This window comes from Sparus aurata, chromosome 4, assembly GCF_900880675.1.
Source record: "Sparus aurata chromosome 4, fSpaAur1.1, whole genome shotgun sequence".
Lineage (NCBI taxonomy): Eukaryota > Metazoa > Chordata > Actinopteri > Spariformes > Sparidae > Sparus > Sparus aurata.
Genome location: NC_044190.1, coordinates 31,222,071 through 31,244,653, shown reverse-complemented (window position 1 = coordinate 31,244,653; position 22,583 = coordinate 31,222,071). Strand labels below are relative to the sequence as shown.

General features: G+C 39.1%; 3 protein-coding genes across 5 annotated transcripts; 2 read left to right on the top strand and 1 right to left on the bottom strand.

The window, feature by feature from the left end:
- Positions 1-73: 73 nt before the first annotated feature.
- terfa (telomeric repeat binding factor a) lies at positions 74-11,100 on the top strand. 3 transcript variants are annotated; one of them, XM_030414165.1, is made up of 15 exons: positions 74-483; positions 1,366-1,449; positions 2,020-2,150; positions 2,253-2,339; positions 2,652-2,792; positions 3,081-3,229; positions 4,740-5,273; positions 5,875-5,952; positions 6,449-6,593; positions 7,681-7,727; positions 8,055-8,177; positions 8,271-8,411; positions 9,878-9,960; positions 10,066-10,112; positions 10,479-11,100. In XM_030414165.1, the coding sequence occupies exons 1-15, from the start codon at positions 333-335 to the stop codon at positions 10,635-10,637; spliced, it is 2,100 nt and encodes a 699-aa protein (XP_030270025.1). In that variant the 5' UTR covers positions 74-332; the 3' UTR covers positions 10,638-11,100. The 3 variants fall into 3 exon arrangements, with proteins under 3 accessions (XP_030270025.1, XP_030270026.1, XP_030270024.1); XM_030414164.1 differs by having other exon boundaries at positions 75-483; positions 1,366-1,461; XM_030414166.1 differs by lacking the exon at positions 2,652-2,792 and having other exon boundaries at positions 1,366-1,461.
- nip7 (NIP7 nucleolar pre-rRNA processing protein) lies at positions 10,842-13,544 on the bottom strand. Its single transcript, XM_030414168.1, has 5 exons — positions 13,363-13,544; positions 13,166-13,252; positions 12,937-13,075; positions 11,903-12,043; positions 10,842-11,702 (listed from the first exon to the last, which is right to left on the bottom strand). Exons 1-5 carry the CDS (start codon positions 13,416-13,418, stop codon positions 11,583-11,585), a joined length of 543 nt encoding a protein of 180 aa, XP_030270028.1. The 5' UTR covers positions 13,419-13,544; the 3' UTR covers positions 10,842-11,582.
- LOC115580169 (CDC42 small effector protein 2) lies at positions 13,492-21,011 on the top strand. Its single transcript, XM_030414169.1, has 5 exons — positions 13,492-13,625; positions 15,844-16,089; positions 16,959-17,060; positions 17,147-17,225; positions 18,280-21,011. Exons 2-4 carry the CDS (start codon positions 16,036-16,038, stop codon positions 17,219-17,221), a joined length of 231 nt encoding a protein of 76 aa, XP_030270029.1. The 5' UTR covers positions 13,492-13,625; positions 15,844-16,035; the 3' UTR covers positions 17,222-17,225; positions 18,280-21,011.
- The last annotated feature ends 1,572 nt before the right edge of the window (positions 21,012-22,583 follow it).

Below are 22,583 nucleotides of genomic sequence, written 5' to 3'. Positions count from 1 at the left end.
ACACTCTGAAAAGAAGAATTAGTCTGATGGTGATTAATCCCTATTCTTGGACTCTCAGGCAACACTCTCTTCCAAAACCGTGTCTCCTTGGATTGGCAGGTTTTGCATCATCAACATTATTCGTAGATATTCCACAATTGTAAACGTTTTTACTCATGTGGTGGCACAGAGCTGGCTTGAAGGCCTGCCTTAACAGTCAAACTTGGAAGAATAAAACCCCCTAATCAGGAGTCGTGACTCCGTCTCTCCGTCGTTAGTGTGGGCACATAATAGGTGGGCCCGTTGTGATTATCAGACGACGAAGAAGAAGAAGTAGAATACGTGATGTGAACATGGCGGCAAACGAAAGTGTAAACAGTCAGCCAACAGAGCTCGAAGCCATCGTTAACCGCTGGCTTGTTGATTATTATGTGTCTCTGGCGCAGGAGTTGTTCGAAAAGGAGCTTTACGCGGACTTCATTGACGTACGAACTGTGATTGACAGTAAGTGACAAACCGCCTCTCACTTCTAACCGCCAAGCTAGTTTTGGACTTTGTTTAGCTAACTCACTCAACTCATTGTGTCCGACAGACTTTGGTGTCAGCAGGCTGTTTTATCTACTGCATGTTATATGTCCTAAATAATCTCACCGGCCAGTTTTGAATTGTGCACTACGCTCGTTACTGACGGTGTTGTGCTCTTGCAGATAGCTAAATTAGCTTAGCCGTAGCTTTAGCTCCCCTCCGCGACTGTCAACTGAGTGGAAGAAAGTCCTGAGAGGCTGTGATTGGACACAGGTACATTTGTTAAATAAATAAGTGTCTGCTTTTGTAAAACAGCAGCGTAGTGTTTAAAGTGAGTACTTCCGATTTAGTGTACAGTTTACCCGTGTGTCTCCTATGCATCTGTACGTTAGTTCATTGGATTTAGTGAGTGGCCTAACATTTGCAAGGTGTCATAGATTCATTTGTAAATATTTCTAAAGGCTGTTTTTAAGCAAAGCATTTCAGTCAACTAACACTAAAACGGCTGTTAATACAATCCACGTTTAAGTTAATCAAATTGAACGCAGTCACCAGTGAGTGAGAATTGTTTACTTAAAGTTGCAGTTATTTATTTAAGCCTAAATAAACCAACTCGGTTCGCTTTCATGACTGATTTAACAAGTTGACCCTAAGAGACAACACGGATACATACGCTTTTAATTTGTTTACATGTGGAGGACCCTGTCACCTTTCTAGCCTTAAACAGTGTTCTAAGGAGATTCTTTTCCCCCTGAGAACAGCCTGTTTATGCAGTTCTAGCTTCGAATTTCTTCTACAAAGTACCCCTTTTAGGTTTGTTTATTGTTACAGGATTATTTATTGTTATTGTTATTGTTTCAGGTGTTTTGAGTCGTCCTTGTGAGATCACCAATGACCTGCATTTAAAGATTGAAGTCCTGAAGTTTCTCTCCCGGATAAATGAGGGTGAAAATCTCGGTGAAAAGAACATAAATGCACTCATCATGACACATCACTTTTTAAAAATTGTTTATTGCTTGGGGGTCTAGTTTATGTGCATCTGTGTGTGTAATTCTGTGTCTGTGCATAGGATAAACATTAAAACATGCTCCATGCCAAAAATCCAGAACAAAAAAAATTAAGATATCTTGAAAATGTGTGTGATTATTCACCTAACTTGGTGTTTAATTCTCTATTGTACTATGAAATCGTTGCATTTGGAGAATTTTCTATTTCCAGAATTGACAATAAAACAAAGTTATTCTTACACCATGTTAAGTTGTTGAACAAAAATACAAAATACAACAAATAAATCAATTAAAGATGCATCATGAGCAGAAATAATGATTCGACACAACCACACAGTACCAAATTGTTATTCAGATTCCAAACAAATGTGTCACTACAAATGAAATGGTCTACCGTTGCAGCCCAACTGTAAGAACTAGACACTTTCCTGAAATCAGTGCTTGAGCATACATCCAATACTACTTTCATATTGTGACCCAAACGCAACAACTTTTTCTTTGTCGACAGACGTGTCATTTGGTCCTGAAGAGTCAACAAGTCCTCTGGAATCAGCCTTAATTATGCTGGAAGTAATTAACCAGAAAGCCTCTATTCCACAGCAAGATTTTGAGAATGTGTGCACTTTAATTAAAGAAATGGTATGTTTTGATTTTATTTATTTTTTTAATACGTTTTTTATGTAATGTAAGGACATACACTTGTTTTCAGATTTGCTCTAACTTTTTTTTTTCTGTCTTCAGATTGTGGTCATTTTCATAAAGAACAATAAGTTTAACGAGGCAAAAAAGGTTCTTAACACACACTTTCCAAAACAAATGGTTGGCAAGGTGAGTTCAGTAATTAAAGTAGCATGCTAATACAGATAACCAATAACAAATTCATCGCATATGTATGGATAACCATATTAGTAACTCAACACCAGTTAAGGTTTTTAAACATTAATCACAGCCTGAAGGTATTATGTATATCAGGTATAAATTAGTCCTTTTCAATTTGACTTGCATGTCTATACATTTTGAAAACGATGCTTAAACTAGGAATTGTTCACTTGTTAATTTCAACATATTTGGCTTCATTTCTGTGTTTGTTTGTGTGCATGGCATGTGTTTCACATTGTTGAATGTCTGTGTTCTCTGTAGAAAGCTATATTCATGGGTCTCATCAGAAAGAAGAGTAAAACGCATGAAGTCATTGAGCAGAGTAACTTCCACCGGTTCAAAAATGAAATTTTGGCCTTTTGCAGAGGGCTCTATCCAGATGAGACTCCCTTTTTCCACAAGGTGTGTTGTTATTGTTAAGCCCAATTTAAAGGCTTGTTGCATTGGAACTTTTACGTCTTTCTTTGAAGCTCTATGTTCATGAGGTATTTAATTAATGAATGATTTAATTTGATATGTGTTTGAGATGCTATTGCACCACAAAGCTCACCTAATGAGTCCTCTTAAGACATTTGTCAAAAGGGCTCAATGAATAAAAACCTAGTCTCTGTTGACAGATGCAATTCTGTTGATTTGTTGCTGAAGTACTTGTTTTTATACTAGTGATTTTGGTTCGTGTATGTGTAACAGGCTGCAGAACAGCTGAAACACAGAAGACTCAGAGTGGCAGATGGGGGTGCAGCTGGTCCTGATGAGCAGGAAGAACCTGGTCCTGATGAGCAGGAAGAACCTGGTCCATCATCTTCTCCACAAATAAACATTGGCCGGCTTGAAATGCGGTATGCCTCTCAGCTCATCACCTGACTGAATAACACGGAGTTAAAATTGGCCTTTTTTGAGTTTTTCAAACGCATCATCTGGCTAACAACAGACCTTTCTTTATTTTTAAGTATCAAACCATCTGTTTTCCATTGTCTGGAGAGATTGAAGGAAACAGGGATTTCCCCCAATTGTTAGTTTGACTATTACTCAGATAACCGCCATAAGCAGCAAGTCCAACCAGTAAAACCACATATTACTGTACGGTATTTTTTTTGCATAGTATTTTTTCATATTTGATAAAAAATTATTCCAGTAAATTTACTTACTTACTTACTCTACACCAGCGATCCTCAATAGGCGGCCCCCGGGTCGCATCCGGCCCGCCGGCCTCCTGTCTGTGGCCCCCAAACTTTTATTCCTTCACCATGTGTTTTGGTTGGGTCAGCAAGTGTGCCCCGGGACTTGTCTCCATGCCAACGATACAGAGACAGCTGGGTCACTCACCGCTGCGAGCGCAACTTTTAACTTTCACTTTCGTTTTCGGAGCAGTTCGCGTATTCACATTATGCCGGTGGTAAAAGATTGAAAATTGCGTGTTTTCAAGTAAATTGCTATTTTAAAGTGAACAGTGAAAATCCGCGACTCAGAGAAATAGGGATTTTGCATTCATTCTCCCTCTGACAGGACAAGCCCCACGTATCTGACAGTGCAGCGGTAACAAAGGCCAGACGTAGTTTAACTAGTTCTACCCCGTCTCATCATGTATTTTCAAACACGCAAACCTTGTAACGGACGGGGAGTTTCTCCCGGCAAACACCCTTTCACTCACGGTGCCAAAAAGTTTATTATCCTTGTTAAAACTCAACACCATTTAATCAAAGAACAAATGACGTGAATTAACCTACAACCATCTTACATATCATCTTATTCACAAACACATTCACGAACCATAATTACACCAACACCAACAGAATACCCAAGAGTCATTGCGCCACAGTCCACAAGGGGCGTTACAATATGCCAGGAGAAGCTGTGATGAAGATTTCCAATTTGAAACGGCATTATGAGACGAAGCATAGGAATTTTGAAGAGACATTTCCTCAAAATTCAGCGATAAGCACAACACAAATAAATGCACTGAAATTGTCATATCAAGCTGCAAGCAGGATGCTTGTCACATCTATGTCACAATGAAATAAAATAATGCATGACTGAAGTGATGGACACAATGTTTGAAGGCAAACAAAAAGAGGAAATATTCAACTATGTATTTTAATTTATGTTAAAATGGAAATTAAATTTTATTTTAGTTCGTATTTTGTTGTTTAGAATGAAAAGGACATTTTGTTTTGAATATTACAGTATTATTGCATGTGGCCTGACCGACCTCAATACATGGACCTTTGAGTCATTGAAAAAAATCTTTGTTGCCCTTAAAGATTTGTATTTGAGTACCCCTGATCTACACTATTCTTCTCTGGTCTAAACATCCTAATCTCTCTTTCTTGTCCCTATCTTATTTTCCAGTGCATATGTAATTAGCCCGAAGGCCAGGCTGATGGCAGCCTACAGGGATTTGTCTCCAGGGTTGGAGGAGAGAACATTTGCTCAGCTGGAGGAAGAAGTGGAGAGAGAGGGACAGGATCGAATTGATATTGATATTTCCCTGTGCCTTTCATCCGCTCCCACAAAAGACACCAATCGAGACACAGAGCAGGATGGATTATTTCAGAGAGCCGAGGGTAGCCCAATGGAGGCTTCCCCAGCAGACCAAACGCCACAAATGGACGCTGTTCCTGAAACGCAGGCAGGTTCACGTTCCAAGATGCCTCCTTCAGTGCAGAAGAACAGGCAGCTGCTCACTTTGGCACAACTGGTGACCGAGCCAGACAGCCAACAGAGCACGGCAGCTTCTCAGGACCTTGAGAATGAAGTCAGGACAGAAGAGTCACAGTCACCAGCTGTACCCAGTGAAAAACTGCTGCAGAGCCCATTAACAGACTGTGAGATTGCTGTACCCACACGAAAACTACGCAGGCAGTCCGATAGAATGTGCAGCAGGTAAATACATATCTCTCTTTAAAAGGTTATCCTAGAATACATCTGTGTCATTTTTGCATGAAGTGAAAATCAAACAGATGACTATGGAAATACAATAGGTGATATTTATTTCTTATATTTCACACATAAAAAAATGGTGATGAAGGAAGGTTTTTTGACTGTAGTAGTATCTCAAGGGGTACTCAGGCAGGCAGTATCTTTTGAGCTCCTATCACCTGAGGGCATGTCTGAGCAAGCCACAAGCTAACAGTCTTTCTAAAGTGCAAGATCTAACATAATGCAACCATACATTGTGATAAGATGACCCATTTAAAATTTTAAAAACAGGGGTTGCAGAAGCAAAAACAGTATTTTACTTAACATACATTTTTGAAAACAGAAATTAATCAAAAACTTTTGGCTCTTAACTACATTATACTGCTAATATAGCTTGTTTTTCCTACACAGATACTGATAATGATACACAGTAAACATTTATTGACAAAAGTATATTTTACACCAGCCCTTGTACGGCAATATTTCATATTAAGTCAGCTGCTCATGGTCCTGTATTGATTGATTGGTGAGTATACAGCACTGAAACTGCTTATTTGCCGTGCAGAGCCTCAACAAGTATGGCAGAGTTGTCAGCAGACGAAGAAGAGGAGACCCCTGTACTGTCCAACCGTTCAATCCACAGGTAAGACCAAATGTACAATATCACCACACATAGGGCTGTCATATGTGTTAATATCATGTCTTAATGTTAATGGTTCGGGTTGGTCAGACTATAAGGATAGCAGTGTCTGCAGGCCTGACATGATAATACCGTGATTGATTATTTTGATAATGATAACTTATTGGTCTTCAAAAAGCTGTACTTATGCTATGATATTATTGCCTTAAAATGACAATAATTCATTTTTAATTATTTCTGGGACAGTAGTCCAGCTACCCTCAGAGAAATTGAGTTGAATTTGGCGGCAGCTACCAAGTTAGCTAGCATTAGAGCCCGACCAATACACAATTTTTTATGCCAGCGCCAATATACACACATTTTTGCCTTGTTTCTCACTGTAAGGAAAGTTTGAATTAAAGTGGGTAGCTTAAAGCATCAGTTGAAACAGCTTCATCAAATCCATTGATCTGTCTTTTCCTGGACGATGCTTGACTAAGTTTCAACTCTCATCATGCAGACTGTCCAGGCAGTTGTCATCCGACAGTGAAGAGGACCCGCAAGAGTCACCATCTTCCTACAGAACCACATTGCAGACACCTTGTAAACAACTGGCCAATGATCCTCTCAGCAAGAGTCGTACCTCAACCCCAGAAAGAATATCGGTAATATTTTATCAAATATAATGTAAGGTGTGTTCGTTTGTTTGAGATTTGAGAGTAGACAGACTGAGACGTACCCTTAACTATTGATTAAGAATTGTATCATTAAGTAAAAGCAAAAGCTCAATCGATCAAGGACTTTCTCTGTTTAAAAAATCGCAGGCAGCAGAGCCCTAAGCAGCAAAGCTGTTACTGCAACCAGTCGCCCAGAAAAAGATGCACAATTTCAGTGTAAAATGTATCATATGCTTTCAGTTACAACAAATGTGTGAATTGTCATTGGTCAAGCAAATGGATAAGATGAATACCTTTTATTGGTCAAGTAGGTAGAAAAGGTGGGGAGGAACTGTGGTTTAGACTTGGCCCTCCCATCTTGGGTGCATGAACTGGTCCCAATTCTTTGGCACACGAAACCTGATCCCCTGGAGACAGCGCACTGTTGGAAAGAAAAACTTCCCTGTCCTGTCTTCCTGCACATCTGCTCTTTGTTTAAGTGTTAGTGGCTGTCTCCCTAACGCACACACTTTAATGGTTTTGGGAAAAGCAAGTGTTATCTCTGATTTTGAGGCCTATGCTGTGGATTTGTGAAATGTGAATGTGTTCTCTCTCATATCCTGGCTTTGCTCTCCTATGTATTAGCCCCTCATAAAAAGGACTAATGCTTCTGACCTATCTCATTTGTCAACAGGATATGTTCAACTATTTTAATAATGTGGGATAATGGGAAAAGACAATCAATAGTTCAATTTATTGTATCATAGCATTTGAGTCACAGTGTGGCAGACTTCACATTTTAATGAGCAGTGTGCAGGTTCATGGGCACTGTGGAGGTCCTGCTGGTGCATGGCAGTGTTAGGCACAGACTGAACAACGGATACAATCTGACATATGCATGACTGGTATAGATTAATGCACACTATATAGTAGACAAGGGGTCATAGATGCATGTAGTAATTGGTCAAGAGGACAGACGATAATTTGGTGGGTCATAATGAAAATGTGTAAATCCTAACAATAATATAAATTAAGTCTGTTTTTAAATCTAGTTATGAAATTTTGTTTTATAATATTTTCTATTTTTTTCTTAAAGGATCGCATAGGAGGAGAAACACCTCAAACTCGGGCCTCAGGAAGAAGGTGAGTAAAACAAGACTTGCCTTTGTAATATTCAAAGTAACAGATCTGTCAGGGAGCATTACATACTAGCAGTAGTCTTGAGTTGGCTAAATTCACATGTTGTATCGTGGGAACAAATAGGAGTGTCACAATGTGTTCAGTCGCAACCACAATCCATCATCTATAATGTAAATCAACAATGCTCCTGAAAAGTAGATTGTGGACACCTTAAAAACGGATCACGATCTAAAATTGTCAGATTGCCCACCCTTAGGAACACAACATAGCTGTTGTCAACAAATCGCTAATTTTCTGATCAATGCTTGACTGTCAACTCTCAACACACAGAAAGGCCACTAAATCCAATCAGATGCCATCCGATAATGATGAAAATCAAAAGTCGCCAGTGGCTCCCTGTAAAACCCTAGTACAGAAACCTCGTAAACAACTGGCTAACAGTCCTCCCAGCAGGCAAGTCCAAACAATATATTCATTTGACGTCACTATGTTGGTTACCAATTCAAGGACTAACGTCTTTTATTTAACTTCATGTTTTTTATGCAGGGAGTCTGATAATACAGATGAGGTCTGTATCGTAGATTCTTCTTTGGACAGCTCCCCCAATCTGTTACCTCGTCAACCTAGCCCTCGAACGAGCTCCACCCCTCACAAGAACTCGGCTCAAGGTCGTTCAACTTCAAAATGGTGAGTGAAGATCGCACCAGCAGTAGCTTTAACCAAGCTTTTGTGTATGAATACTAGCAGAAAATACTAAAACAACCAATACTTTTAAAGAGCTTGCCGGAACTTTAGAATGGATGTCGACCAATACAAGATCTTTGGGGTCCCGGGGTAATGTTAAATGTTGGAACAGCTGATTTTACCAAAGGCTGATAAGTGTGGCATTCAAGTCATATTTAGTCTTGCATAGCCAGACCTCTCTCATCTGACCCGTTTTCAGTTTATGCTGTCCTGAATATATAACACGACACCATCACCTTGTCTTGGATAGGGACAGGGCTTTAAAGGCGGGCAGGCAGGCAGGAACAGAAACCATTCTGTTAACATACTGTACTTGTTATCTCTTCCAAATAATCCAGCCATGTAACTATCCATCCATTCATGAAATAAAGTCACATTTTAGGATCCTCCTCACCCCGGGAATATGCACGAACATTAATGTTTGGATGTGCAACAGAATGTAATCCACAAAATCACGTTTCTAGATCTTGTGTGTTGATATCAAACAGACAGCTACTGCTAGCTTTTCAACTCAAATTAAAGACTGCGTCCTGCACGTCTCTAAAGTTCCTCTGTTTGAGTAACTGCACAAAGCCAAAGTTTCACTGTAACTTTTCACAGAGAGGGTGGGAGGGTCTAGGGGGATAGAGAGATAGCCCTAATGTTCAGTTCAACTTTTCTAATAAAGTTTAATACGAATAAAGTAATAAGATTTTTCAATTAATTAATAATATTTCAAACATGAATATGGATGATTATGTTGTAGCTTTTACCAACAAAAATAATCACCATTTTATTTTTTTTAATATCAGCCAGTTAATTGGACATCAGTTTTATCCTACTCCAAGCTATCATTCTTATATGAGCTTTTAAAGATCCACTATCAGTCGACCACTATACTACAATATGATATTTGTCAAATGGAGTAAGTCAAAAGTTCCTGTGTATTTGCTTTCCTGCCAGTTTCATTACAAACCATTAGGGCTGCACAGTTAATCACAAAATAATTTAAATCGCTTTAAGTGCAATATCCAAAATCATGAGATTTTTTTTTTTTTCCTCATAGAGGTAAAATGTGTCAAACAGTATTTTTTAGAGAATGTTTTAGTGCTGCAGAGAGCCTGTTCAAAGTTTGTTCTCCAGATGTAATAAACATGTTTGTTTGGAAACGCTACAACATCATGATTTTCAAGGTTTTCAATGACTATGAAAATTGTGATCATCCTTAATAACCATGAATTATATGGCAAACACAATACCACTTTCTGACCAAGGCAAAAGGCCCTACAAGTTTTACAAACCCACATCAAAATGACCTATTTATTTAAACAGCCTTAGATTATTTAAAATGCAGCTCTTTTTTTGTTTTTCACAGGTCTTCATGAATTAGCATTATGAAGCATGAAAATAACTTTTTCTTTTGTTCACAGGAAAACGCTGTTCAATAATGCAAAGGAGAGTAAGGAAATATGGGATGAGGATGAGTCTTATTTCACCTCTGACAAGGATAGCGGTAATATTCTATCTTATCAAATGTCTGCTTCTTATTAATCCTTTATAAATCTAGTTTGAAAAAATTGTTCAAGGAGTAATATATCCTTTTTTTTTCTCCTGGAAGGATCACACAACGAGAGCAACATTTCAAACTCTGGCCACAGGAAGAGGGTAAGTGTAACAAGACTAAGATTTGTTATATCTAAAAGTAAAAAAAAGAATTAACAGATTTGTTGGGGTGCTTTACTTTTTGTCAAGTCTCTTTAAAGTTGGCTACACTCCCAAGTTATTGGAATATCAAACTACAATCAGAAAACATTGATGTAGAAAGGATAGCTTGAGTTTGGTTTGCTTCTGGCCTCCAATAAGACTGATGCTTTGCAGCAAGCCCACAACTTTCATATCTGACGGTTTTAGCAGCCGATCGAAGTTCTATGCAAGCAGACTGACAAAAATAAAATGAAGTTATGTTGTCGGTCTTATGGTGTGTTAAAGTAGCAGAAAACTAAGCGACCTCATGTTCTTGTTGTATTGCAGAGGTGGACTGAGAGTGAGACACAGAAGCTGAAAGAAGGGGTCAGAAAATTCGGAGAGGGCAACTGGAGCAAAATAAAGTCCTATTACTCCTTCGAGAATCGAACAAATATCAACCTTAAGGACCGGTGGCGTACATTGAAAAAGTCAAAAATGGTCTGAGAGGACTCCAAAAGGACAGAGCACCTTTTCTTTATTTTTTCTTTCACAAGTTTTTGTACATTAAAATGGTATATTCTGTATTTTTAAAACTGGACCCTTTTTTTTTTTTTTTACCATGTTTCTGTGTCTGAGTGATTAATGGGGGCAACATTTTTTGGAAATTGGAAACAACTTTCACAATTTACCTGGATTTAAAAAAAAAAAAAATGCAGCCTCTGCAAATTAAATGTAACACTTGGCCATCTTGCAGTTCAACAATGTTTCAGTTAGTTTTGCAGCCCAAATTTCCGGTAAAACATAAATATCTTACTCTTTAACAGATCCATCTGTGTCATGGTTGCTGGTTGTTTCACCTAATGGACAGATTTTCAAAAACTCAAAAACCTGGGGTCCAGGTTGAAAAATACTAAAGTTAACCCCTTTATCATGTTCAGAGTTCATTAAATTTGTTTCAACTTGCAAAGTAGTTTGTTGTCTGTTTATAAAAACTGCATTGGTGTCTGATAATCATACACCACACATCATTCACTGTAGCCCTGCATACAGCAGCAAGCTCACAAAGACACATTTTTACAAAGACAATGTTGATTTATTTGAAGGATGACATTTACAAAAGAGAAACACAGAAAAGCATTGCCCTTCATTTTGACATGAATTAGCTCGGAGCATGAGTGAAAGTCTCGGGAGTCGTTGTGACAAGAGAATATTTCAGACAGCATATAAGCAGTATCCCAAGGTCCAGAGAGGTCTGCGTTTCAGCCCTTAGATTGTAAATTGGAAACATTGGCCAACTGTAGCATCTGCTGTTGAGATGCCCTAGAACCAGACACTTCAATCCAACCAGTTCTGTTAAAACAAACCGCAGCGGTGAATTTCAGTGAACGTTCCTGGGCATTAAATGTGTCAAGAAAAGGGGCATGTGACAGTCCAGCTGTTGATGCATCTTTATGTCAGTGTGTCTTCATTCCTAATGTACTCTCCCACATCGGCCTGGTGGAACACGACAATGGACATGGGATCCACTCGCCGACACTCCTGAGTGGACTTGGCGGCCACGCCGAAACCCTGAGAAATAAAACGCAGTTTAAGAAATCCCATCAGTGGAGGAAGGACAGAGATGAAAATCTGTCATATGATCTAAAATGAAAGTTGTTCTCCAGAGTTACACTAGCAAATACATTGTTCTGAGCTTTTTCAAAGAGCTTGTATGGATATAAGCACTTGACATAGCATTGAGTGTGGTGTCATCTGGTTACAAAACTTACCAGGGGCACATCTGCCATGGAGTAGACCACGACACCCTGGTACTGATTAGTGTTCTCAGTGATTCTGCCAAGGCCAGACTTTAGCACATGGTTCCCATAGAGGTAGGACTGCTCTGCTCCGGGTTTCACCCACACCTTGAACTGATGACAGGACAGAAGCCTTCAAGTTATATATACACGTGCATGAATTTACCCAACTTAATCATAATAGAGATACAATGCTTCAACTTTTATTTTTTTACGAATAAAAACAGGTATGGCTGTAAGCACAAGCATTAGCTACTGCCCACTTGATCACTGTTTGGTTATCCTGGGTTAATGTTATTGATCAAAAAGCAATGCAGCATAGAAAGAATAACAATGGAGGTAATATTTAGTGATCACATTTTAAAATATACATAATGTATAACCATAACATCTAGGATAGCTTCAGAATTACCCAGGTTTGCTTTGACTGTAGCAGGTGTAAATGTGCAGCACCCAACTCAGAAGAATAAATCTCAACTCAGACTGAGTGACATTAATATTCAATAACAGAGTTTGAGTTTTAGATGTTGAATGTTTGAGTTGGTGAATGTGCTACTGTGACCTACTATACCAAGCCAAATTGTGTGCTGTATAAAAGCCCTACTGTTATGCTGATGTTCTTCGGCCATATGGCTTCTAAAAACATTAATGGCAGATACCACCTGTATATAGATTCTCACTGTTGGTAGAAAAAAAAAATCAATAATAGCGACTGACCTCTATCTAGCACAAATTGTCTGATTAATGGCGTGTTGCATATTTGGAAGTAATTACCAACAAATATAATGTCAGTAGAAACCAGTATATACAGCTGGAGAGTGGCATCTTCCAGTATAACATCTTGCAAGCAGGTCCTGTGTCAGCAAATATTAAAAGTAATATCAGATAAATAAAAAATGTGCATCTCTCGATCCTACCCCCACTGATACGAGCAAGGGAGAGAGGAGGGGATGCAAATGATGGCAGCAGAGACACAAATAAGATAAATGGGATGCACCCATGGTCACCTTTGCATAGGGAGCCAAGAAGTCCAGAGCTGTGATGTGCAGGCGGAACTTAGTGGTCTTTGTGAACTTCCCAAAACATGTTCCCACTGACACGAGCTTGTCCCGGGAAATGTTTGTGGCCAACTTCAGAATTTTCTCACTGTGGGGAAGAAAACGAGGACACGTTCATTTCTCCAAGTGGATGAACTTGACAGATAGAGCGCGTGTATTTAAATATATGCCACATTACCTCATGTAGTACACACGGTCGTTCTGTAGCCTGAAACAGTAGGTACCGTCAGGTCTGTCCACGAGAAGCTTGATGTTTTCCCCGATGCTGTTGAGGGGAGAAGAAACGGCTCACACGTCAAGCTAACAGGGATGCTAACAGGTTCCATATCATTTGAATATTAGCAGGCGAACAAACTGTCCTCCGGGTTTACTTACTATTTTGACAGCTTCTCAAACATCGTCTTCGTCTCTTCTTCTGTCAGTGGCCTCATTGTGTCTGTTCAAAAATAAGTTTTTCTGTATCAGCGTGTAGTTTTGCTCTCCCGTGAGAAACGTGAAAACGTGGGTCAACACGGAAGCAGTCACACTCTGGAGCGGAAGTCGTGTGACGTAATCAGCTAGCTCACTTCCCGGTTTATTGCATTCTTTAGCGTTCAGTCGATCGTCCGTTTTTACTCCCGCAAACCGGTCGCCATCTGGTAAGTTTTTGCACTTATAATCATAATAACTCTTCGAATTATGTTCACTATACAGTCAGTAAACGGTTAGTACAATGTTAACTTGTGTTACGTGTCGTTTTTGTTGAGCTTTGAAGTCGGACTTTCGAAAACGGGCTCAGTTAGCCTGGTTAGCTAGTGCTAGCTGTCACTGGGAGAAAAAAAACACACACACACACGGACCTGCTGCTATTAGCGAGCTAGTGAACGTTAGCTTGTGAGCTAACTCTTCTAGGAGCTGATAATGCTTACACTGGTTCCGCCCGCTCCACTACAGTAATTCCCTTCAAATTAACTGTGGAAACCTTGAATAATATCCATTACAATACTGAATTAAGCCAAGTTGTGATTTTGAGCTCGGACTCGCCCTGTGAAGAGTCTTTGCCGCAGCGGTGCGAAGTTACGTAACGTTCATTTGTTTGTAAATACAGATTAGGTTCCTGTGATCTGAGGTAGAGTAACTTAAGCCTTTAAGGATTTCAGCAGTCATTAAGATTAGCATTTAACACCCCTCTCACTCACATCATGTTATGATTCACCTGTATGGAGTGGACTGTAACGCTTCAATGTCAGCCAGGGGCACCAATTAGGAAATCTACATTGTCAGCGAGCTCTTTGCATTTGGCAGATCACTTGATCCTCCTGTCCCCGTCCTGTCCTGACTGCAATAATGGCTGAAGGAAAAAAAGCCTGATGCAAGTAAAGTTATCCACAGCAAAACCATTTTATTCACTGACATGACACATCTCAGGGTGTCTGGTCCTGCTGCTCTGTCAGAATTCACAGCGGTGCCTCTGCTCCTGATAAAGTTTGGGATAACCTTAAAATCCAATAAGTTCCTTTCACAGCCTCTCCTCCACAGACATTATGTCTGGGGAGCTTCAATGATCAGTCAATCAATCCATTAGTCGATCATCGGAACATGAGTTGATAATTGGTTAACCACATCAGTCGTTTTTTCAGCAAAAATGTCAAATATTTGCTGGTTCCAGCTTCCTAAATGTGAACGATTTTCAGCTCTTGTCATTTATTGATAGTAAATCGTGAGAGTTTGGGTTTTGAACTGTTGGGAAATTGTGAGCATTTATCAGTCACATTTTCAGATTAAAACTTATTTTCAAGACTTTTCAAGAAAACAATTTCAGACTTAACGGTCAATCCTGGAAATAGTCAGCAGATCTGTGGTTAATGAAAATAGTCCCTTTGTGCAGCCCTGTGTCTTCCCCAGCAGCACACGTTACACTTCTTTAAAATAAAAGTCATCTTGAGTCACCATTTGAAGATTCTGTTCCCCTTATGAGCAAGTCCTTCTCACGTATAATATAGCATACGTAGCAGTCAAGAAACTTAATGTTCAGTAGTGAAAGCATAGGTATTTCCAGTCATGTTGTCAGATGATGCTCTAAATGCATTTGCTTGTCTGTCCCATTAACTGAATAAGCCTATAGATGTGTTTTAGCTCCAGGGAGATTTTAATTTAAATAGATACCTTGTTGAGGCTGCAGTGTTAATAACAGTAGGGTGAGCATTGAAGCATCTGCTGATCAGTGACCATGAAAGCCTGGGGTTATAATGACAATGCTCAGTTCTTTATCGCGATTACTTACAAAAGTAAGCAAAAACGCGCTGATGACTAGCACAGCCGGTGTTTTATAGTAGGTGATGCTCAGGGTTCCTCACTGAAACATGCTGACCTAATTTCTTCCATTTTGACATTTAAACTTGTGACTCCTGCAGCATTCCAAAATACACAAACGTTTTGCATTTGTACTGCTTTTACTCAGTTTTTCACATTGTACAATTAATTTTTTTGTATGAGAAAGTCATAATAGCTTATATGTATGTAACGTAAATTAGTGCAGTTAATTCAATATGAGATAGAAGCCTTTCTAGTAGACGAGCTATATATGTACACAAATGTCGGTCTTTTGTTTGACGTCATTATCTGTGGCTCTCGGCAGATGACATTGACATGTCAGGCACAAAACCGGCTACTAAATCAACCAGCATTAACCACATGACACTGCTTTTAAATTCAAGAAGGTGCCCTTAAGTTGTTAAATCAAATCCACGATCTCTTGACACGGAAAACTACGTTTAAACATTAAGGATAAGCCTGACAGTGATAACCAATTTGCCACGGTGTATAAGTATTAAATGGGAAAATAAATGTTTTTCTGCATCTTTTATGTGTTGACAGAGTGCGCTGCCCTGTGTTAGATGAACGGTTCTCGTGCCAACTGTTAACCCAGGATAAACCAGTGGTTTGTGCCTGTCATCAGTTTCCGGCGTGTGTTTGTGGCTCTGCTGCTAAGACTGAACAGGAAGACAGTCGCAGAGAGACGTCTGAACTGAGAGAGGAAACTGCTGTGGCTTCTTTGTCGGCCTCAGAATGACTGAGTTCTGGGTTTGTTTCAGCTGCTGCATTGCAGAGCAGCCACAACCTGTGAGTATGAGATTATCATGGAAGAGAAATCAATCAAAAAATCTCAAATCTTTAATCTAGTTGCCATGTTTAAAGTTGAAGTTGGTATTAACATAAAACACAAACATAGCAGTATTCTCTCTCTCTCCCTCCCATGTACCTTCCACTTCACATTCAAGTTACAATAGTGAATATTCATATTTCTTAAAAAATGAAAGCAACTTTATGTAGTAATTGGCATTGTGTGCGATTTTGCACCCCCTAAAGTTTCTCATTTCTACACCTTTGCTATAAATACAAATCCCACGTCTTGAATAGCTTCTCAGACGTGACGCTGTGATCCTTCCCTCTCACTGAAGTTACATACTGCAGAAACAAGTGATGGGGGGGCGGTGTGGCAGTGGCAGATACACCATTCACCCTATTACAAGACATTGTACCATCAAAATGATTTTGAAGCTTTTTAAGGGGAAAAGGTTACTTAAAGTTCCTTAAGTGTTTTTTTGCTGTACTGTGGTGGGGACGCGCCTGACAAAGTATGTCTACATCCTCTTTTTATTGGAGATTAAATAGAAAGTGTCAGGGCCTCTAGTTAACCACATCCCACTCTCTGTCACAACACTTGCTTTCAATAAAATGTATTAATCTGGCAGCAAAAACTAGGACCGTGCCAAGTTTTAGTCAGCCAGTTTATCTACTGACAGATAAGATAAAAGGATTCATGGATGTGGAGTGAATGATCAGATGGTAAACAGAAGAGAAAACAGAAGGCTCTGTTTCAGCTGATTTTAACTTGATTAGTGAGATTGCGTTTAATACATTTTAGATGAAAAGATTTTCATCATTTCGTGTAAAAAAAATAAGTTTATGTTTATGGCACTCATTTTCAGAAACGGCGGCGACGAATCGATCGCTCCATGATCGGGGAGCCAACAAACTTCGTTCACACAACACATGTAGGCTCAGGGGACATGGGTATGGGACTCGCATCGGTAGGTTTTATTTTGTCCTCTTTACAGAATATTCAACCAACAGAGTGTAGAAAACTAGCTAACATGTACGCCCTGATGTTTGTTAGGTGGACCTTGTTCAGGCCCAGATGAAATCTAAAGGGGGCTACGCACACGGAGGGTCTGAAGGTTCCCAGTTGTAACGAGGTGAGAAAAACTCTTCATCTGATTTTTGTTTTTGTTTATGTTCATCCACAGAATCTCCACTCCCCCAAAGCCATACGAGCCCAGCTTAGATGCGTTTTATGCAAATGGATACTTTAGAGGTCAAGTTTGTTTGTGTAGGGAAATTTCATTACTCATAGATTTTATGTAAAACTGTCTGAACATGCAAAAAATGTTCCTCTGCCAAATGTCATCAAGCAGCAGTCATGGTGAACACAGATAAGCTGCTTGCAGTATGGGAGGGGTTCATATACAAAGACAGAAATAGTTCTTCTTTTACCTCCGTGGAAATAAAGTTCAATCCTCACTACCTTTGTTCTTGATGAGGAAGAACACGTGCATTTAAATCCAAAGCTTTCCCTGTTACCATCTACGACTAAAAGTCCCTGACTTACCACCCAGCCAGTGTCGACATATGATGACAAATGGCGTGTACGCACAACAACGGGCTTGTCTTGAGTGGCTTTGAAGTAAAACCAGTGAAAGGCCACACAGCTCATATTAGTACTGTGCACCTGCGTGTACTCTTGTTTTATGAGGGGAGTTCCTGAGTTCGTCCATGAAGGAATTAGTGACTTGCTGTCACTGCTGATTCGCTTTGTTGTGCCGATAACCACTTTCTATTTCCTTATGACACCGACTCAGCTGTCAATACACGTTCAATTGTCTTGATTTCTATATTTGGTTTTGTTCTTTTTAACACAGCCTTTTGGCCCGTGTGGTTGCTTTCTAGTGGCTTCAGGCAACCGCGTAATTATTAATGGAAACCTGTTAGGTGTTGTTGTTTTTTTTTCGTTTTCCTTCAGCGCTTAATATAGTTTCTTGTTAAACAATCTTTAAAGTTAAGAAGGTCATGTTTGGGTCAAAAAAGGGCCATAGTAAAGTCAGCACTATGAAACCCAGACGTTCTCAAAAAGTGAATCCCTTCGGCTGAATACTTTGACTAAACAGGCTCAAATTTGATAGTCTCTACCAACACTCCACCTATCAGTGGCAGCTGAGATCCTAACATTTGTTCCACTTTTCCCCCCTGCAGCCCTTCACAGTCTTGTGGAAACTACTGTTGTTGATATGAGGAAGCATTTTCAGAAAAGCAGTTCTGTCTGTAATGGACGCAGGACCAAAAGATGAAACTACTGCTTTTCCATAATGTTGTATATATTTTTATTTTCCATTCCTTTTTTTTTTGTTTTTTAATGAAAGCACTGCTATCCATTTGCTGCCATACTGTTGCACTGTAAAGAGTAACTGTTAGGAGTAGATAAGAGGGTTTAGAAAGCTCATAATCTCAGTCAGACGTATGCTTGTGTGTATGCATGAGGAAAATAGTTTCAAAAATATTTGCTGTTGTAGCCCATTTGGATGCCTGTATTTATTATCTGATTTGTTAACGGACCTCATGGTGGCTGGGCCACGCTGGAGATTTGGAACATTCAGTTTCCTCCTTTATTTCTCAGAGGTTTATCAAAGGACAGGTAGAGGTAGCAAGGCAAAAAGCGACATGTTCATTGTTTTATTCTGAGAAATACTCATGATTGTCTGAGTTGCTTTCAGGGTCGAAGATTGCTGTCTTGTAATAAACTTGAAATGAGTAGAGTACACTGGATCATACGTTGTACACTCACACTTGCTTAGGAATTTTCGCATTGATTTCAACTGTTTTTTTTTATACTCATTTAGATTGAAACATATAGAATTTTAATAAACTATGAACTTCCTAATCTGCCTTCTGAAGTCATGTTCATTATTTGTTTTTTATTAGTGTTTTCTGGCAGCTTGATGCTGCAAATGCTGAGCTTTGTAGTGTCAAGATTCACGTTTTCCGTTTTTTTTTTTGTGTACCAACTGTTGACCAAGAATTCCACTTGGAAGTAACCAAATGGCTGTTGCAAATGCTGCTGCGAATGTGGGTCAGGTGTTTTTTCTTTTTAGAGACAGCGGTGTTCTTAAACATGTAGTTTACCTATCACATCCTTCTTTTGATAGCTGAAACCGCTGTTCCTTTTTTTCCGAGCACAGTTTGTGTTGCACACTCTGTCCTGTCATGACTTCTTGGAGTATTTCTCAACATAAAATCATTGTTACGTTTTTTTTTTTGTTTTTTTTTTTGGCCGATTAGCCCACAGAGATGATTTTGTCCCTCCTGTCTCAGTAGTTTCAAAAAGGGATGCACACTATTGGATATTTGTCTATTTTTTTCCAGCTCTGTTTGTCCGATATATATGCACATATCTGTTTCCACCTAATTGCAAAGAACGTCCTCTCTTGCAGTGGAGTCAACGCATTACTTTGAACAAACTGATCAAATTCACTGGACAAAATAAAACTGTCAGTGGTTCATCTTATTGACAGAAATGTTCGTTTTGAGCAGACATTTTACTTTGAAGGCCTTTGATTGGCCATTAAAGATGACTTTCAGATATTGTGCATCTCTAGTTTTGACACCACCTAATATGACCCACCTTCGTAGCAGTGTTTGTGATTCTATTGCTTCATTGTTAAAAGATGTTTCCATGTTGCTGTTAATATTACTGTGTTTTAAAACAAAATGACTAAAGGTATTAAACCCCCCCCCCCCCCCCCAATCCCAGTTTGTCTGTTTGTGCAAAAGTTTAGTCTCCTCCTGAAGGAGTTCTTTTTTTTTCTTTTTTTTTTAACCCTCTCTTGCAGCTCTTATTGTCTGATCACGTTTGTTATCAGTTGTGGCAGTGATCGGAGTTAATGTTCTCCCTTTTTTTATTGGCTGGCTGGTGCATTTCGTCCCTCAGTATTGTCATATGTAGTCCAAATTTTCTGATCCAGGCTCCATTTTAAAAAACCTTTTGCAGATGGTGACAGAGCAGCTGCAGTATGGTCAGCGCTCATGTGCACACTGCTCATCGCTACGAACAGTGATTGTAAATCAAAAAGGTCAAAGGTGCCAATCAAACCAGCAGGCCTGGATCTTTTATGACATGTGATTAGTTTTTTTTTGTACTCCATCGACATCGTATCATTTACTATTCCAACAAAAGAATGTGGTTGTATTATAAAGTCAAGCAAAAGTCTGTGTCAATTGGTGTTAACGAGTGCTATTGTCAAAGTTATTTATGATACGAGAATGAAATATTCGGTGTGTGTAGCAGGCGATGTGAAACATATTATGGATATAGTCTCCTTTGTGTTATCTTATCATTTATAGCCTTAAAACAGCCACTTTGCCCAACATTCACTGACTGAATCAATCATGTGATCCACCAGGCTAAAAAATGTTGTCCGTCACGGAGCTCATCTGTTCCTCTCTCAATGTTTCTGTAGTGATTCCTGTGTGAAAAGAGATCCACATGTGTAGACTAGTTTGTTATTTCCAGCTCTGGGCTAAATGCTGTAGTATGTGCAGACATACTGGGATTGCAGTATATTATGTGACCAGCAGGCTGTGCTAGTGGACTGGTTGAATGTGACTTTAAAAAAAAAAAGTTTCCTTCTGGGATTCCTGTCATAGGACTTATTTTATGATGATATTGTAAATATGTAACATAAAAGCAATGGATCCGTGGTTTATATGTATTGAGGGTCATGCATATTTTTGCTCACTTTTCTGTTTAACGATACTGGAGAGGCAGAGTTGGTCCAGTGTTTTTTTTGTTTTGTTTTTTTCATTTCGTTTTTCCCCGGGAACTGCTTGATATGTAGTTCTCACTTTGAGGGAAATACATCTGTCTTTTTTTTCTGCATTTTTCAGAATAAAAAATGAGAAATAAATGTTTAATGTTGATGTTTGACCAACTGTGTGTTCCATGTCTTCACTTCAGGCCGAAACCTCACATCTGCGGGGCGAGGGAGGGGATGGTGGGCTCTTTCTGGAGGGAAGCAGCAATGAAGCTTAGAAATATAAATAATCCTTAACTTTTATAATAATATCAAAACATAAATGTGGAAAAACTCCACTGCAAGTAAAAGTCCAGCTTTCAAAACCGTACATAGGTAAAAATCATTTTTCTGCTACTCATTCAGACTTTTTATTGATTTATTATTTTTCTATCAAATAATTAGATTGTTAATCCTGATGGTTTTAAAGCCCATTAATGGGGTTGTCCTACACAAATCTAATCTCGTGTTTTGAATTTTTCTTGCTTTGTGAAATAATGTAACATTTTACCACTTTGGCAAAGGGTCCAAACCAGACACGGCAACAGCCACTGATTTAATCTTGACAATGTGCAGTGGTGGAACAATTATTCAAATCCCTTTCCAAGTAACCGTGCACAGTTTTTAGTATCAGTGAGTAAAACCAGCCCCTGTCAGTGTTCTGTTATATTTTTGGGGATTATGAATTCATCAAGCAGGTTCACAACAAAAAAGGGAGACGAGTCCATTGTTACCATAGCAGCAGGGGTGAAGGGTGAAGGATGTGTGTGCAGGTGTTGTCAAATGTGTAGAAGGGATATAATTAGGAGTTACTCTCATGAGTGACCTGCAAGTGAGATGGCACAGAGTAGAGACACTTCTCCAACAGTTAACAGACATTAACGCTCCTCATGACCCTCTGGAGCATCACAATTATAAAAAACTAATAGATTTTTCATGTAACATCTTAATCTGAAATGTAGCAAATATGTGAAGTGGGCTGAAAAAAGTTTCAGTATTTGCCTCTGAAATGTAAAATAAATACACGCCAGCAAAGTAAAAGTACCTTAAAAGTGTATTTTGTGTACTTGGGTTAAATATACATTGTTACTTTCTCTCATTGACAATTTTATAATCTTATCATTCATTTGTTTGTTTATGATCACTGTTTATCTTGAAAACTAAACTATGTCAAAGGGATGTACTGGAGTAGAAAGTATAATATGTGCCTGTAGTGGAGTAGAAGTGGAAAGCAACAAGAAATGAAATAAGTACTAAGTAGAGTAACGCAAATTAAGCGCTGCACAAATGCACTTGGTTACTTCGTAACTCACTTGATCAAAGGTCAGGTGTGTGTCATCTTCAGACAGGTAGTCGGTCAAGTCAGGAAAAGCTCTGATGTTATCAAAGGCTGCGTTGCATTCCGGTGTGCCATGCTGACACACTGGAATGGCATCATGACACTTCAAACAAGCAGAGCTACATCTAGTGACATTTTGACTTGTCATTACAAGTCAAAGTGTCACGGCCTTAATCCATGAAGAGAGCCTGCAGAGACCAGCACAAGCCACTGGTGTTAAAATATAGTTTTCAAAGTATGACTGGTACTAAATCAAATTAAATTACATTTCATTGTATATTAACCTCGCATTCAGTGGTTTCAAAGGTCCATTCAGTTGACATTTTACAACAGTGTTGTACGACAACAAAAAATGACTTTTAGTCCTAATA